This window comes from Atractosteus spatula, chromosome 4, assembly GCF_055471065.1.
Source record: "Atractosteus spatula isolate fAtrSpa1 chromosome 4, fAtrSpa1.hap1, whole genome shotgun sequence".
In the NCBI taxonomy this organism is placed as follows: Eukaryota; Metazoa; Chordata; class Actinopteri; order Semionotiformes; family Lepisosteidae; genus Atractosteus; species Atractosteus spatula.
Genome location: NC_142709.1, coordinates 57,490,775 through 57,505,551, shown reverse-complemented (window position 1 = coordinate 57,505,551; position 14,777 = coordinate 57,490,775). Strand labels below are relative to the sequence as shown.

The following is a 14,777-nucleotide window of genomic DNA, read 5'->3' as shown; positions in this document are numbered from 1 at the left end:
TTCCTGCGTCGGCCTTCAGTTCTCTGTTTGACCGCAAGAGGCTTCCGTAGGACGAACAATGTTTCAAGTACATTAATAATCTTTGCTTGGGTTTGCTGGCAGGTCAGCTTGTGTTTAATGCTTGTTAAAGTGCTGGCTTTCGCATAATCGAATGTTAATCTAGTCGCATTTCGCAATGAGTTGATGACGTACGATTCTTACGGTTTCTTAAGGACAGAGATTTATTTTTCTCCGAAATTTGTGTTGTAGCGTTATATAGGACTGTACATATTGTGAAAGAAACTATTTATTTCTGTATCACAACTATATATATATATTAGGCTATTTACTCATTTTGTACTTTTGTCTTTGTGCTTGAAGATGCCATAGATGCACTATGGAATACTGTGTAGCCTAATCTGCCGGTCTTTGATTCTGTTCTTTCGCAATTACGGTGGAAAGGGGCTGAAATTTCATTAGGACTCGACTTCAGTGAACTCGTTGAGACAAAGGAAATTACTCTCATCTCTGTGAAATGTAAAAAAAATACGAAGCACTAATTTACCATAACGATTTTTTGTCGGGTCACTGTGAACGGACATGTAATTTCGTTTTTTTCAGGATATAGATTAGCCTTTGTGTTGAGGCTCTAGGCATAAGGACAGCAGAGCTGTGGTGTTTCTGACAGGTCTCCATTCACACACGGCATATCCCTGGAGAGAAAGTCACTGTTTGCCTGTGCTTCAAGTGACCGGGCTGTCTCTTTGGAGCAGGTTAAGAGGCTGTGTCGGTCCCAGACGGCGCAATGGCGGGCTCCGTAACAGCTTTCCAAACCCGGCTCGCCTCTGTTATGGAGGTTTTACTTAATGCAGCTGTGAGTGAAATAACGGACCTTGTCGAGGGCAGTTTTTCTGCTTTCCGGGTTGAAATAGCCCACTACAAGAAAGAAAACCAAGCTCTGAGGCTGAGGCTGCTTTTCTCGGGATGCGAGTCCGGAGCGGATCGAGGGGACCGGGTGAGCCCTGCCGGACATGCAGCGCGATCTGCGAGCCGGGGTCGTGTCGGAGTCCGGGTGTGCGAAGACAGCGCACTGGGAGAGACAGGTGCCGGTCAGTTAACCGTTTACATCTTACGGCTACAGCTCTCCCCATCCGTTAATTAACTGAATAAAAATCATTAGGGTTATATTAATTTATGTTTGCCATTTATGTAGTTTAAGTAGGTAGCTGCGTCAGCATGCGTAGGCTGCAAAGGAACAAGTAAAAGTTTATCCCATGCTGAAAAGAGAAGAAACAACGTTTCAGCTGTGTAGCCACTCACACCTGAAGAAGGCTCCACAGACGAAACGTTGTGTTTCTTCTCTTTTCAGCATGGGATAAGCTTTTACTTATTCCTTTGCCATTTCTGTAGTCATCTGTACTAATAAGAGGTGGTTAATGTCATTACGCAAAATACTATAAAATAGCATTGCTCGACCTGTCATTGTTAATATGCATGAATTGACATTAATAACTTGAGAAGGTGTTAAAAAAGATTGCCTATTTTTCACTAATAGCAGACTTATTTAAGGGAAAAGGTTGCTGTACTAAATATTTATCAAGGAAGAAATCGAAAACATGCCTCAGGCTGAAGGAAACAAAGCTCTTCATGACATATTATTACCACAGAAGTGTCACCAGCATTACAGGTATTAAGACAACTCTTCAGTGCCAGATGGTGGCCTACCAATCGTACAGTAGGTAAAGAAACAAGATTTTATTTTCTGTCCTGGGCCATACCCACATAGGTAACATCTAAAAACAGACACCCACACAGCCATCAGGAAAAAATAATTGCTCCTATATATATAGTATGAGAGGGAAATAAACCAGAAACTAACAAATACCTAGCTAAATCCTTCCCGGTTTCCCCTAAACCCTTCTTTATAAAATCTGGGCAGCTAAGCCAAAAACACTTAATTTTAAAAATCTGAAACTCAGAACCCCCTGCCCCCTCCAAATAAACATCACAGCAAACTGTCCAGGAAGCCATCTGTTGGGCACTTTCTCATCCTCTCCACTCCCGCTCCCACTCCCAACAGTGGGTTTGTGTAGAACAACCCTGGAAGATTTCAATTCCTGGTTTTTAAATGTCAGCTGACCAGTGGGGCGGGGGATGGAGGATGGATGGTCATAGCTTTCTGGGAAATGTAGTTCAGATTAGAACAGCCATCTTGACTGAACCTACTGTACTTCCCTCTAACAAGGCCATTAATGAAACTCTCCCAACAGTCGCTCAAGACAGGGTTAATACCCACTGAACGGAAAATTGCTAATGTAGCTCCTGTCTGTAAAATAGTGTGACAAAACCAATCCAAGAAGACTTTTTAGGCCAAAAAGTATTTTTCTTTCTTTCTCACATCTTTTACTGTTGAAAAAGTAAATTAAAGGATCATTTATATGGAAACTGGATTTTAGGGGATAGTCATTGGTTTAGAAAACATAGGCCTTGTCTGACTAACATGTTAGAGTTCTTTAAATAAGAGGCAGCAATTATGAAAAAAATTATGCAAACAGAGCATATGATGTCATATTTAGACTTTTATATATTCTGATCTTTATCAAAAATCTTTATCAAAGTACGTCATAAAAAAATAATTCTGACATTTCAGGTCTTAGGTATTAAGGAACATGTATATATTTGGATTGAGAACTGCCTATTGGATAGATAACAGAGGGTGCATTTAACTGAATGCTCCAATTTGGGCGATATTTATAGAGGTGTACAACAGGGGCCTGTAGTAGGACCTCTGCTCTTTTTAACCTATTATAATGATGTGCAGTAGATTCCAGTATAGTTGGTAAACCAGTTAAGTCCCCACAGTACTTGTAGCATGACTCTAACATTGTTCTTTTCTTTCCCTCCTGCAGGTCAGCAGGCACAGCACTGCAGACCGCGGGACGCTAAGGAGCAGGCACCCGAGGAGTCTGCAGACCTTACAGAACCGCCTCCTGACAGTGTTCCGGAGGAGATGCTTGACCTGGAAGCGGTGATCATTAAAGAGGAGGTCAGCAGCATCCTAGGATCCTGCCCAGATTCTATTCCTGATCCACCCGACCCGGCAGTGGGGTTTGTCCGTGACAGAGGAGACTGGACGGAGCTGCAATCTGCTCACAGTCCTGGGTTTTAGTTTGCAGTGCAGCAGGCAGTCAGAAAGGGAAACCATCTGGAGGTAGAATCTTCAAAGGCCTGGAATAATTGTTTAGGGAAAGTCGTTGTCATACACGTGACGGTAAAAGAAGTATGCAGTGATCCTGCCTGTGTCGTGGTGGTTTGGTAAATGTTAGGCAGTGATGCTCTGCTTCTTCATGGTAACTCCATGTTTCTGTTTGGGGTGATAGGCCCTCAACACATTAGGGAGGCTGTGGAATTTTGTGTTCATCGGAGACCCATTCCCATGTTTGGCCTTTTGACTAATTCTTTTATGACTTCTGTGCAGCAGTTGAATCGAATCTCTCGTAATCTGTCATGAGCTGTGTTCTATAGCCCTCAAACACTGCAGGCTGAGGCTCACACTGTCACTGTGCCAGGTGTAGGGCACAGGTCATTACAAAGTCAGGCTGTCAGAAGGACCGGTCATATGCAGTTCTTGTTCCCCGTCTGTGTCTTCCTTGTACCTCAGCATTTTAATAGCTTATCTCAGTGTTAAAATCAGAAACAAATGCAAAGACTGAAATAATGTAGTGTAATTTCGACTTGGCTCTCTGCCCTGGCCAAGACCTTTCCCTACTAAACACCACTGTATCAATAAATCTTCTGTTTTATTGTTTTAGTGTACCAGCAGGTATAAAAAAGGCAACCAGAAACACTTGTTTGCTGCTTTTTTTAGTGCCTCTGTGTATATATTGTATATATTTAAATTTGTTTTCTGCTACTGAATTTTTTTCTCCACTGAGTTTTTACTTGTAACTTGCACTTTACTTTTGTTTGTAAATATCATTTCAGAATTGCTCATCCTTCACCTGGAAATTCTGCTGTAGATAAGTGATCTAGACACTAGCCAGAAACCTAAGATGTAATGGGATTGGTATCAGCTCTCCATCAGCATTGTCAAAACAGCTGGTGTGTCTACCGATGACTGAACTAATGGTGACTAGACAGAAGGGATATCCTTTCAGAGTAAACCCTTACTCCTCTCTTACAGTCTACAGCCACGGAGGAGCCCAGGCCTGATTCACTGCTCGTCAAAGAGGAGAGACCGGAGGAGGACTCAGCCCACAGTGACCTGTGGGCAGGACCGGGGAGGAGTAAGTGTAGGGAACACAACCCTTTCCAGAATCTCCTTGAAAAGTGAATTAAGGATGCACAGCAGTGCATCAAGCTGCAGATGTCCTCAAGCACAGCTGGCAGTATCTTCATAAGGAAGCAGTTTGGCTTAACTCACAGAGCAGTGATCAATCCGAACTGATTTTGTTTTATGGTTTAAAAAAAAATACAACTACAGATGCAGCCATTCAAAATGCGTGAGGTATTTCGCGGCATACCCCGGTGGGCGTGTCACAGTATCACGCGGTATGACGCAGTTAACGTGGTGTCACGTGGTTAACTATCCGGCGTCGCCTTGTAAAACCGCCAGGGGGAGCTTAACCTCTCATGTACAGCATTTGAGCCTTTAATTTTGAACTGTGTATTACAGCATGTTAATCATCAGTCATTAAAATGTTGGTATATTTTATGAAAGCAAGATTGCTCAGTTGGACAAAAGTACACAGCCTACCTTTATCATAAATATTTATGCATCAAAGCCTTTACTGAAGATATTACTAATAGTATTAATAATGGATGACTTTAGACAAGCTGTATACTCAAAGTATAATTTCTTTAGCACATTTGTACAAGCACTTGGAATCTGTCCAAGCCATACTTTGTCAGGCATTTTGTTTTACTTCAACGGGCATAAAAACTTCCTTGCTTTTAACAGGGCGTTTCATAATTTCTAACTACGAAAATGATTTAAAATGCGACACTTATCATTCAACTAGAGCTTAAAATATCACAAGGATCCTCAAGAGCACAGCAAAGAGTGTATTAAAAGACACTTGTATTTATCAACGCTTTCTTTTCCGTATACCAGATTTTATGGAACCACTTCAGAGGGGTGTCAGCCAGTCAGATTCCAGGATTCGGCACTTTAAAGGAAAAATACACACCGGTATTCCATTTCTCCCTAACGATTTTAAGCATCGAAGTATTTAACTAGCATGTGAAATAGCGTGTGAAAAAGTGGTAGTTTTAAGCTTTTCTGCTAATATAATATGGAATCGATATTGATTTAAATCGTGTTCTGATTTAAATCGCAAACGCGTGTTTAATTATATGTGTTTTTTAATCATAATCAGGCTAATGCAACATAAATTGATACAGTATCTTTGTCTTCTAAGCATCTTAATAAACTTTCAGCATAGCTTTCTACCCGTCAAGATTTATATTTCTTGGGATTTTGGGATCAAACGTGGAAGGATTAGATTATAATCGTTTTTATTTGTCAAATACGTGATTGTATTTCTGAATGTTATGTGACACCTACAGTAGTTCACTGCTTTAAATACATCGAATTAAGAAAGTTATGTGTAGCACTTTAGATCTTTTTTCTGAACCAGGGAAAATCTGATCATGTTTCTCTATAACAATAATAAAAAAAACTTTATTTTACATATCGCCTTTAAAAGTGGCATCTCAAAGCAATACAGTAGATCGAAAAACAGTTAAAAGGGACCAGATTAAATACCAGACAATCGCAAACGCATTTTCAATAAAATTATTTTATTCATTCAGCAGTTTGTGAGAGGAACATCCAGCAGGGAGAGACACACACACCGGTTTTCATTGACAAAATTGTTTTTTTTCAATTCCTTTTGTCTAACAGGAATGTTTTGTTTGTGGACAAACTGTTAGACAAGAGGAAAAGACCGCCTCCTCCTACGAAGCATTAATCGCGTATCTAAGGAAAATTGCAGTATACCTTTGTTCATGCACATCATTATACAGTACAGTATCTCAATTTGTATTTCGATAAAAAAAATCGTTTGCCCAGCCACTACTGTTGTTATTGTTTTTATCCTGTAAAGCGTTTTCTTTTTCTGCGTTTTCCATTTCCTTTTTCTGATCACTCGCTTTCTGGATACACATCTCACCTGTCCTGTTCTTCGTTTTCCTGGTTTGCTGATTATGCCTGCTGCGGTCCACTCCTACCCTCACACCTAAAGAATACTATTTTAAATTTCTTGGCGCAGTTCATTAACCCTTGTATGTGCTGTCCGCGCCCAAAATGCAATTAAAAAAAAGTAAAAAACCGCGCTCAAAATGCAATTTAGAGCTTAATAAGATACACTCCACAGGCAAAATTAAAGACAAAATTAAAGACGATTAAAATCTGTAATCTTTCCACTTGTACTGTGAGTCATCGGACAGTTTCTGCTTTGTGTAAGGATGGTGAGAAAGCTGTGTTCAATGTATTTAAGGGACTCAGAAGTAAAAGAAGATGCTTCATATTGCGTGACTAATTTTAAAAACCAAGTTATAAATGCAGACGCTCCCTCGGTGCCGCGCCGGGTGTAAATATCAAAGTATACATTCCCAACAAGAATTGTACCCATCTGTCAAACAAATAAAACACCTTGAATTGAATTGAGGGAGAGATGGGGGTAGTGGGACAGAGATACTGTAGACAGACTCAAGGCAAATAAGATACTTATGGGTACGCAGACATTCACGACAGCAACATACGAAACGTTTGCACGTACTGTATAGTTAAGTTATTACTTGGTTTTCAAAGTGCAACGAAATACAATATTGTTGTTGCTGCTGTTCTGGTTGTTTTTATCCCGTAAAGCGTTTTGAGAAGCCACCTTTAAAGGCGATATATACTGTAAAACCACTGATTCTTATGGAATGTGCTCCGCAGGAGATTCAAATTTTTATTTATTTATTTTTTAATCGCGTATCTTAGGAAATCTCAGTATAACTTTGTTCATGAACAGTGGCATGTTACATTATCATTCGTTTTTTTAACAAGGCTCGCCAGCTAATGTGAATCGAAACCTGTCTTGCTAGCTTTTAAAGTCGTGCATGTGTAAACTGTACTAGAGGGCATGCAAGTTACTCTGCCCCTTTCAGCGGCAGGGAGTCCCTCTGCTGCAACACACAGCAGACAGAACGGGAGACTATTGCCTTTCATATCTGACACCAGTGAAGTAAAAGGGGTGTCTAAAGGGGTGATTTTAGACCACATTTTAGTTACTTTATTTTGTTTACTTTTAACATTTCTGTAATTTACAGTAGATGTCACAATAGAAGCCCGAAGCCTATTATACTCAGTCTAGCCTTGGATCCTCTGAGTCCCTTGACTCAGTTATTGCATATTAATTTCTTGAGATACGCGATTCCATATTATATTCCCTTTTAATCAAATTCTAAAAGTATGCTTGTTGACTCCGGTATCGCGTTACTTAAAGACTTCGATGCTTAAAATGTTTAGGGAGAAATGGAATACTGGTGTGTATGTTTTCTTTAAAGTACCGAGACCAGCCATATACTGAACGTTTAAGTTCCAAAATTAATATCGTTTATGGACTTCACACGCGTTGCAGTATGCTCCTATTCTTTTTATGCTCAGGCACTAAAATCTCCCTTCTGCTTTGTGTAAGGATGGTATCAAGAGCAATCTTAAGTGGTGAGAAAGCTGTGTTCAATGTATTTAAGGGACTCAAAAGTAAAAGAAGATGCTTCATATTGCTTGACTAATTTTAAAAACCAAGTTATAAATGCAGACGCTCCCTCGGTGCCGCGCCGGGTGTAAATATCAAAGTATACATTCCCAACAAGAATTGTACCCATCTGTCATGCAAATAAAACACCTTGAATTGAATTGAGGGAGAGATGGGGGTAGTGGGACAGAGATACTGTAGACAGACTCAAGGCAAATAAGATACTTATGGGTACGCAGACATTCACGACAGCAACATACGAAACGTTTGCACGTACTGTATAGTTAAGTTATTACTTGGTTTTCAAAGTGCAACGAAATACAATATTGTTGTTGCTGCTGTTCTGGTTGTTTTTATCCCGTAAAGCGTTTTGAGAAGCCACCTTTAAAGGCGATATATACTGTAAAACCACTGATTCTTATGGAATGTGTTCCGCGGGAGATTCAAATTTTTATTTATTTATTTTTTAATCGCGTATCTTAGGAAATCTCAGTATAACTTTGTTCATGAACAGTGGCATGTTACATTATCATTCGTTTTTTTAACAAGGCTCGCCAGCTAATGTGAATCGAAACCTGTCTTGCTAGCTTTTAAAGTCGTGCATGTGTAAACTGTACTAGAGGGCATGCAAGTTACTCTGCCCCTTTCAGCGGCAGGGAGTCCCTCTGCTGCAACACACAGCAGACAGAACGGGAGACTATTGCCTTTCATATCTGACACCAGTGAAGTAAAAGGGGTGTCTAAAGGGGTGATTTTAGACCACATTTTAGTTACTTTATTTTGTTTACTTTTAACATTTCTGTAATTTACAGTAGATGTCACAATAGAAGCCCGAAGCCTATTATACTCAGTCTAGCCTTGGATCCTCTGAGTCCCTTGACTCAGTTATTGCATATTAATTTCTTGAGATACGCGATTCCATATTATATTCCCTTTTAATCAAATTCTAAAAGTATGCTTGTTGACTCCGGTATCGCGTTACTTAAAGACTTCGATGCTTAAAATGTTTAGGGAGAAATGGAATACTGGTGTGTATGTTTTCTTTAAAGTACCGAGACCAGCCATATACTGAACGTTTAAGTTCCAAAATTAATATCGTTTATGGACTTCACACGCGTTGCAGTATGCTCCTATTCTTTTTATGCTCAGGCACTAAAATCTCCCTTCTGCTTTGTGTAAGGATGGTATCAAGAGCAATCTTAAGTGGTGAGAAAGCTGTGTTCAATGTATTTAAGGGACTCAAAAGTAAAAGAAGATGCTTCATATTGCTTGACTAATTTTAAAAACCAAGTTATAAATGCAGACGCTCCCTCGGTGCCGCGCCGGGTGTAAATATCAAAGTATACATTCCCAACAAGAATTGTACCCATCTGTCATGCAAATAAAACACCTTGAATTGAATTGAGGGAGAGATGGGGGTAGTGGGACAGAGATACTGTAGACAGACTCAAGGCAAATAAGATACTTATGGGTACGCAGACATTCACGACAGCAACATACGAAACGTTTGCACGTACTGTATAGTTAAGTTATTACTTGGTTTTCAAAGTGCAACGAAATACAATATTGTTGTTGCTGCTGTTCTGGTTGTTTTTATCCCGTAAAGCGTTTTGAGAAGCCACCTTTAAAGGCGATATATACTGTAAAACCACTGATTCTTATGGAATGTGTTCCGCGGGAGATTCAAATTTTTATTTATTTATTTTTTAATCGCGTATCTTAGGAAATCTCAGTATAACTTTGTTCATGAACAGTGGCATGTTACATTATCATTCGTTTTTTTAACAAGGCTCGCCAGCTAATGTGAATCGAAACCTGTCTTGCTAGCTTTTAAAGTCGTGCATGTGTAAACTGTACTAGAGGGCATGCAAGTTACTCTGCCCCTTTCAGCGGCAGGGAGTCCCTCTGCTGCAACACACAGCAGACAGAACGGGAGACTATTGCCTTTCATATCTGACACCAGTGAAGTAAAAGGGGTGTCTAAAGGGGTGATTTTAGACCACATTTTAGTTACTTTATTTTGTTTACTTTTAACATTTCTGTAATTTACAGTAGATGTCACAATAGAAGCCCGAAGCCTATTATACTCAGTCTAGCCTTGGATCCTCTGAGTCCCTTGACTCAGTTATTGCATATTAATTTCTTGAGATACGCGATTCCATATTATATTCCCTTTTAATCAAATTCTAAAAGTATGCTTGTTGACTCCGGTATCGCGTTACTTAAAGACTTCGATGCTTAAAATGTTTAGGGAGAAATGGAATACTGGTGTGTATGTTTTCTTTAAAGTACCGAGACCAGCCATATACTGAACGTTTAAGTTCCAAAATTAATATCGTTTATGGACTTCACACGCGTTGCAGTATGCTCCTATTCTTTTTATGCTCAGGCACTAAAATCTCCCTTCTGCTTTGTGTAAGGATGGTATCAAGAGCAATCTTAAGTGGTGAGAAAGCTGTGTTCAATGTATTTAAGGGACTCAAAAGTAAAAGAAGATGCTTCATATTGCTTGACTAATTTTAAAAACCAAGTTATAAATGCAGACGCTCCCTCGGTGCGCTGCTCTGGTGCGCCGGCTGTTACACAGTGCCTGTCTGCCGTAAGCGTTACAATATACATACCCAACACTGCTTGTACCCATCTGTCATGCAAATAAAACACCTTGAATTGAATTGAATTGAGGGGAGAGGGGGGGAATACTAAAGCCAATACTGGCTCAATACCCTCAATGGGCTTTGACGTGCTAATGCGTTGGTTTAACAGTCCGGGTGTGGCAGGCTTCCAATGTCAACTCGACTCGATTGGAAGACAATGAACGTATTTTAGCCCTAAATGAATTAATAGCAAACATGGTTTACATAAAATACATTTTTCCAAGAAAGTTTATAATAATACGATCTATAGTTGAAATCTGAGCCTACTTTAAAAATAAAGGAAAAGCATTTTCAGAGAGTAATCATGCTGTGTTTATGTAGAAAAAGCGATTAGGTTTACGAGCAATCTAATTACCTATTCGCTTAAAACGCTATTAAAAATTTACTCTGTTGCACACACACACACAATAGAAGCAGGCACCGCTGTCAGAAGGGAAGATATGTTCAAAATATCGCAAATATCGATCATGTTGCGATATTTTGAAATATAAAAGTCAATTGATTGTCCATAATATCGCTATTCTATTTTTTCGAAGAAATGTTTGTTAAAAGAAAAGACCAGCACCAGCTGGATTCGAAAACACAACCTGTCAGCTGGTAGTCACGTCTACAAGACAGCTCACATGAACAGGCAGGCGAAACAGCCCTACACAGCCCTGTCGCAGCACACGAATACCATTATTAAATTCTTTAGATACGCGATTCCATATTATATTCCCTTTTAATCAAATTCTAAAAGTATGCTTGTTGACTCCGGTATCGCGTTAGTTAAAGACTTCGAAGCTTAAAATGTTTAGGGAGAAATGGAATACTGGTGTGTATTTTTTTCTTTAAAGTACCAAGACCAGCTACAGTATACACTGTATGTTTATGTTCCAAAATTAATATCGTTTATGGCCTTCACACGCGTTACAGTATGCTCCTATTCTTTTTATGCTCAGCTACTAAGATTTCCCTTCAGTGGTAAAATTCAATATCTACAACGGGCACAGCAAAGACGTTTACTGTCTTTCTACGACAGACCAACGGACCACGAGTGCCCCTGTCGGTCAACCAATCACGTACTGCGGTGCCCCGCGTCATCTTGCGTCATACTGAGCGACGTCACCTGCGGTACGTGTCTGTAACGCGCACTTTGAATGGCTGCATCTGTATGTGACTATTACTCTTAGTTAAAGCACAAGATCATAACCAATAGCCAAGAAGAAAAGAAAAAAGCTGTATCGCCTCCAGAATTGATACTATTTAAGACTGCTACAAGATACATTGGTCACACATTCTTTGTATGTTTTAAACTGTTACAAAGTTAAAGTAATTGTCTGCATATATGCTTCCTGTATGAGTCATGGGCAGATAGTGTTCAGAATTAGCCTGAATGAATAGATAAGGGGGAGACAGCACAGCTAATTGAAGCCATGTTTGATTATTAAAAGGTGAAAAAGGGTGCTGTATATTGTAAGCTGTATTGCCTCATTCTGAGTAGAGCTGCACAGAAACATGTGAAGATTTGCAACAATATTAAATATCATTTGCCAGCAGCCATATCACCCTGCAACTCACAACTGGTAGCCCACTGAAGCTAAGCAGGTGTGAGCCTGGTCAGTACCTGGATGGGAGACTTCCTGGGAAAAACTAAGGTTGCTGCTGGAAGAGGTATTAGTGGTGGCCAGCAGGGGGCGCTCACCCTGCGGTCTGTGTGGGTCCTAATGCCCCAGTATAGTGACGGGGACATTATACTGTAAAAAGGCACCGTCCTTCGAGATGTAAAACTGAAGTCCTGACTCTCTGTGGTCATTAAAAATCCCAGGGTGTTTCTTGAAAAGAGTAGGGGAGTTATCCTGGCCATTACCCATCATGGCCTCCTAATAATCCCCATCTATAAATTGGCTTCATCACTCTGTTCTCCTCCCCACTGAAAGTGGATGTGTGGTGAGCATGGTGGAGCACTATTATTATTAATGTGTTGTGTCTGTGCTTCGTCAGTAATATTTGTAACAAGACATCCTGGAGCCAAGCATTACCATTGAACTGCATATACACTCGACATGTCATGTCCCTGGTCCGAAAATGCTTTGAGGTTAAAACTAAGGAAAGCTAATATAAATATTATCTAATAAGCATTTAACATGTAAGTAAATGTAGAACACGGAATGGTTCCAAGTTATCCAAGGCCATACTGAACATGTCTTAGTCATGATAGTTTAGGGTTAATTTATTCCTGTTGTTGAATACAATTATGATAACCTCTGAATAAAATATATTAAAACATCCGTTTTCAAGGTTATTGTAATTGTATTGGGTACTGGGTTATTCATTATTATTTTGTTGTAGTTTTATAATGGTCCCTATATTGTATACGGCACAATGACACTTCATTATTGTCTTCCTGACAGTCTGTTATTTCGCCCTCTCGTCTTTCCCCAGGAGCTGTCGAGGCCTGCACTCCCGTCGCCCCTGGGGAAGGGGCTCCCATTGCCCAGCCTCCCTGTGAGTGGGAGTGGGGCTCTCAGCCCACAGCGCCAGACAGGGAAGAGCAGCACCGGAGCAGGCAGTGTGCAGAAGGGCTCGGAGGAGCAGAGTCTGAATCTGTCGCACAGGAGCTCAGGCCATCGGGGTCTAACCTCCGGCTTCATACTCCTGAGAAGAGTACAGGACGCTCCAGTGAAATGGGGTTTGTCAGTACGCAGGGTCGCGGTACAGAGGGGAGAAATGAACTGGATTCCTGTGACATTGTGGAACAGGACACTGATTTCCAGTCACTGTACACCATAGAGAATGAAACCCAGACACAGTTTGTGCAGATTAAAGAGGAGAGCACCAATAGAAACTCGCCTGCATCCTGTCTGTGCTTGGACTACACTAATCCAGGGGTTTGCATGTTGGATTCCATTCACATTCAAGACAAGACTGAGCCACACTCCGCGCACAGTGTAGCAGACAGATCTGAGCTGGATCACAATGAGTGGCAACGACAGAGAGGGGACTCGGAGAGCAGAGAGGAGCAGCCCGTGTACTTGAGCAAGAAGAATCTGTCTCAGGACTTGGAAATGATTTTGAGGCCTCCCTCAGGCATAGTGGGGAGCCCATCATTACAGCATGGGGGATCCTCCAGCGCACTGACAGCAGCACCTGCGAGTGAGGACTCAGCAGAGTCCAGCGGCCACACTCAGGGACACAATCTCTGTGTGCTGTGCGGAAGGACATTCAGAACACCGCACTCTCTTAAAGGACACCAGCGGATTCACACGGGAGAGAGACCTTACCCCTGCACCATGTGCGGAAAGACGTTCAGTTATATACAAAATCTTAAAGTACATCAGAGAATTCACACTGGAGAGAGGCCTTACTGCTGCACCTATTGTGGGAAGACCTTCAGGCAGTTTGCAAACCATAAAAAACATCTGCACATTCACACGGGAGAGAGACCGTATCCCTGCACCCAGTGTGCAAAGCGCTTTAAGCACTTGGCCGACCTTAAAGTTCACCAGCGGACCCACAGTGGGGAAAGACCGTACGGCTGCACCCAGTGTGGGAAGACTTTTACTCATCCGCACAGCCTAAAACTTCACTGGGAAGTTCACAGTCGAGAGAGACAGTACAGCTGCACCTAGTGTGCCAGTGCTTTCAGAGTCCCGGCGCAGAGAGTGTTTAACTGCACGCTGTGCTGTCTTCAGGACCAAAGCAGCCTAGATGATTGTACAGATACAAAGAGAGGAAAGCCAGGTTGTTTACACAGTTAAGAGTCATAAAGAAATATTTTATAAAATAAATTTTCCTCAGTACTTGTGGAGACCTGGGTACCCCAAACCATTGACAGTGTGCGTTAAGGCATGTAGAATTGAAAGCTAAATGTTTCATTCAGGTTGATACATTTGTTTTAGTGCTACACAAGGAGCACAAGGTATTCAAACACTGGGTGAAAATCTATAGGGTTTGTGTCATTTGCAGTCCCTTTTTGAGTTTCCCATTGTATGATCTGGTTTTCACTTGGTAAAGACTGCCAGGACAGGTTAAGTGAGACTTCGGGGGAAAGTGCTTGATAGCGCACGGAAAACCGGAAGTGTTGTGGGCTTTGACAGTAAGTCATTCATACCAGCAGAGCGTCTCGGCCAGTGAGGAGCTCAGAAACCCGTCAGGATCTCTAAACAGAGAAAAGCAGGAGGCTCCATGTTCTGTGAAGAGCTCCAGAGGTTAACACTGTCAGATGCCAAGGACATAGACCCTCAAGACCACATATTGGCAGATCACCAGACACAGGCAGGGCGGCTCCTATAAACTCTCTTGTGCAGCATGGACTGGGGTTGACCCTGGCAGCACACACATTCAAGGAATAGGATTTCCCAGCTGCACTGATGGGGGAGTCAGGGTCTCTTTCCCTGGAATAGTATCAGCCCACCAG

The 14,777-nt window shown here is 41.3% G+C and overlaps 1 protein-coding gene across 1 annotated transcript; it reads left to right on the top strand.

Moving 5' to 3' along the window:
* The first annotated feature begins 81 nt into the window (after positions 1-81).
* Positions 82-14,162, top strand: LOC148836660 (uncharacterized). Its single transcript, XM_088913978.1, has 4 exons — positions 82-1,088; positions 2,889-3,025; positions 4,163-4,265; positions 12,803-14,162. The coding sequence occupies exons 1-4, from the start codon at positions 785-787 to the stop codon at positions 13,987-13,989; spliced, it is 1,731 nt and encodes a 576-aa protein (XP_088770104.1). The 5' UTR covers positions 82-784; the 3' UTR covers positions 13,990-14,162.
* Positions 14,163-14,777: the final 615 nt, after the last annotated feature.

Coding starts and splice junctions, on each gene's coding strand:
- LOC148836660 (XM_088913978.1), top strand. CDS start 785: ATGGCGGGCTCCGTAACAGCTTTCCAAACCCGGCTCGCCTCTGTTATG. Junction 3,026..4,162: donor CGGTGATCATTAAAGAGGAG/GTCAGCAGCATC, acceptor CCTCTCTTACAG/TCTACAGCCACGGAGGAGCC. Junction 4,266..12,802: donor GTGGGCAGGACCGGGGAGGA/GTAAGTGTAGGG, acceptor GTCTTTCCCCAG/GAGCTGTCGAGGCCTGCACT.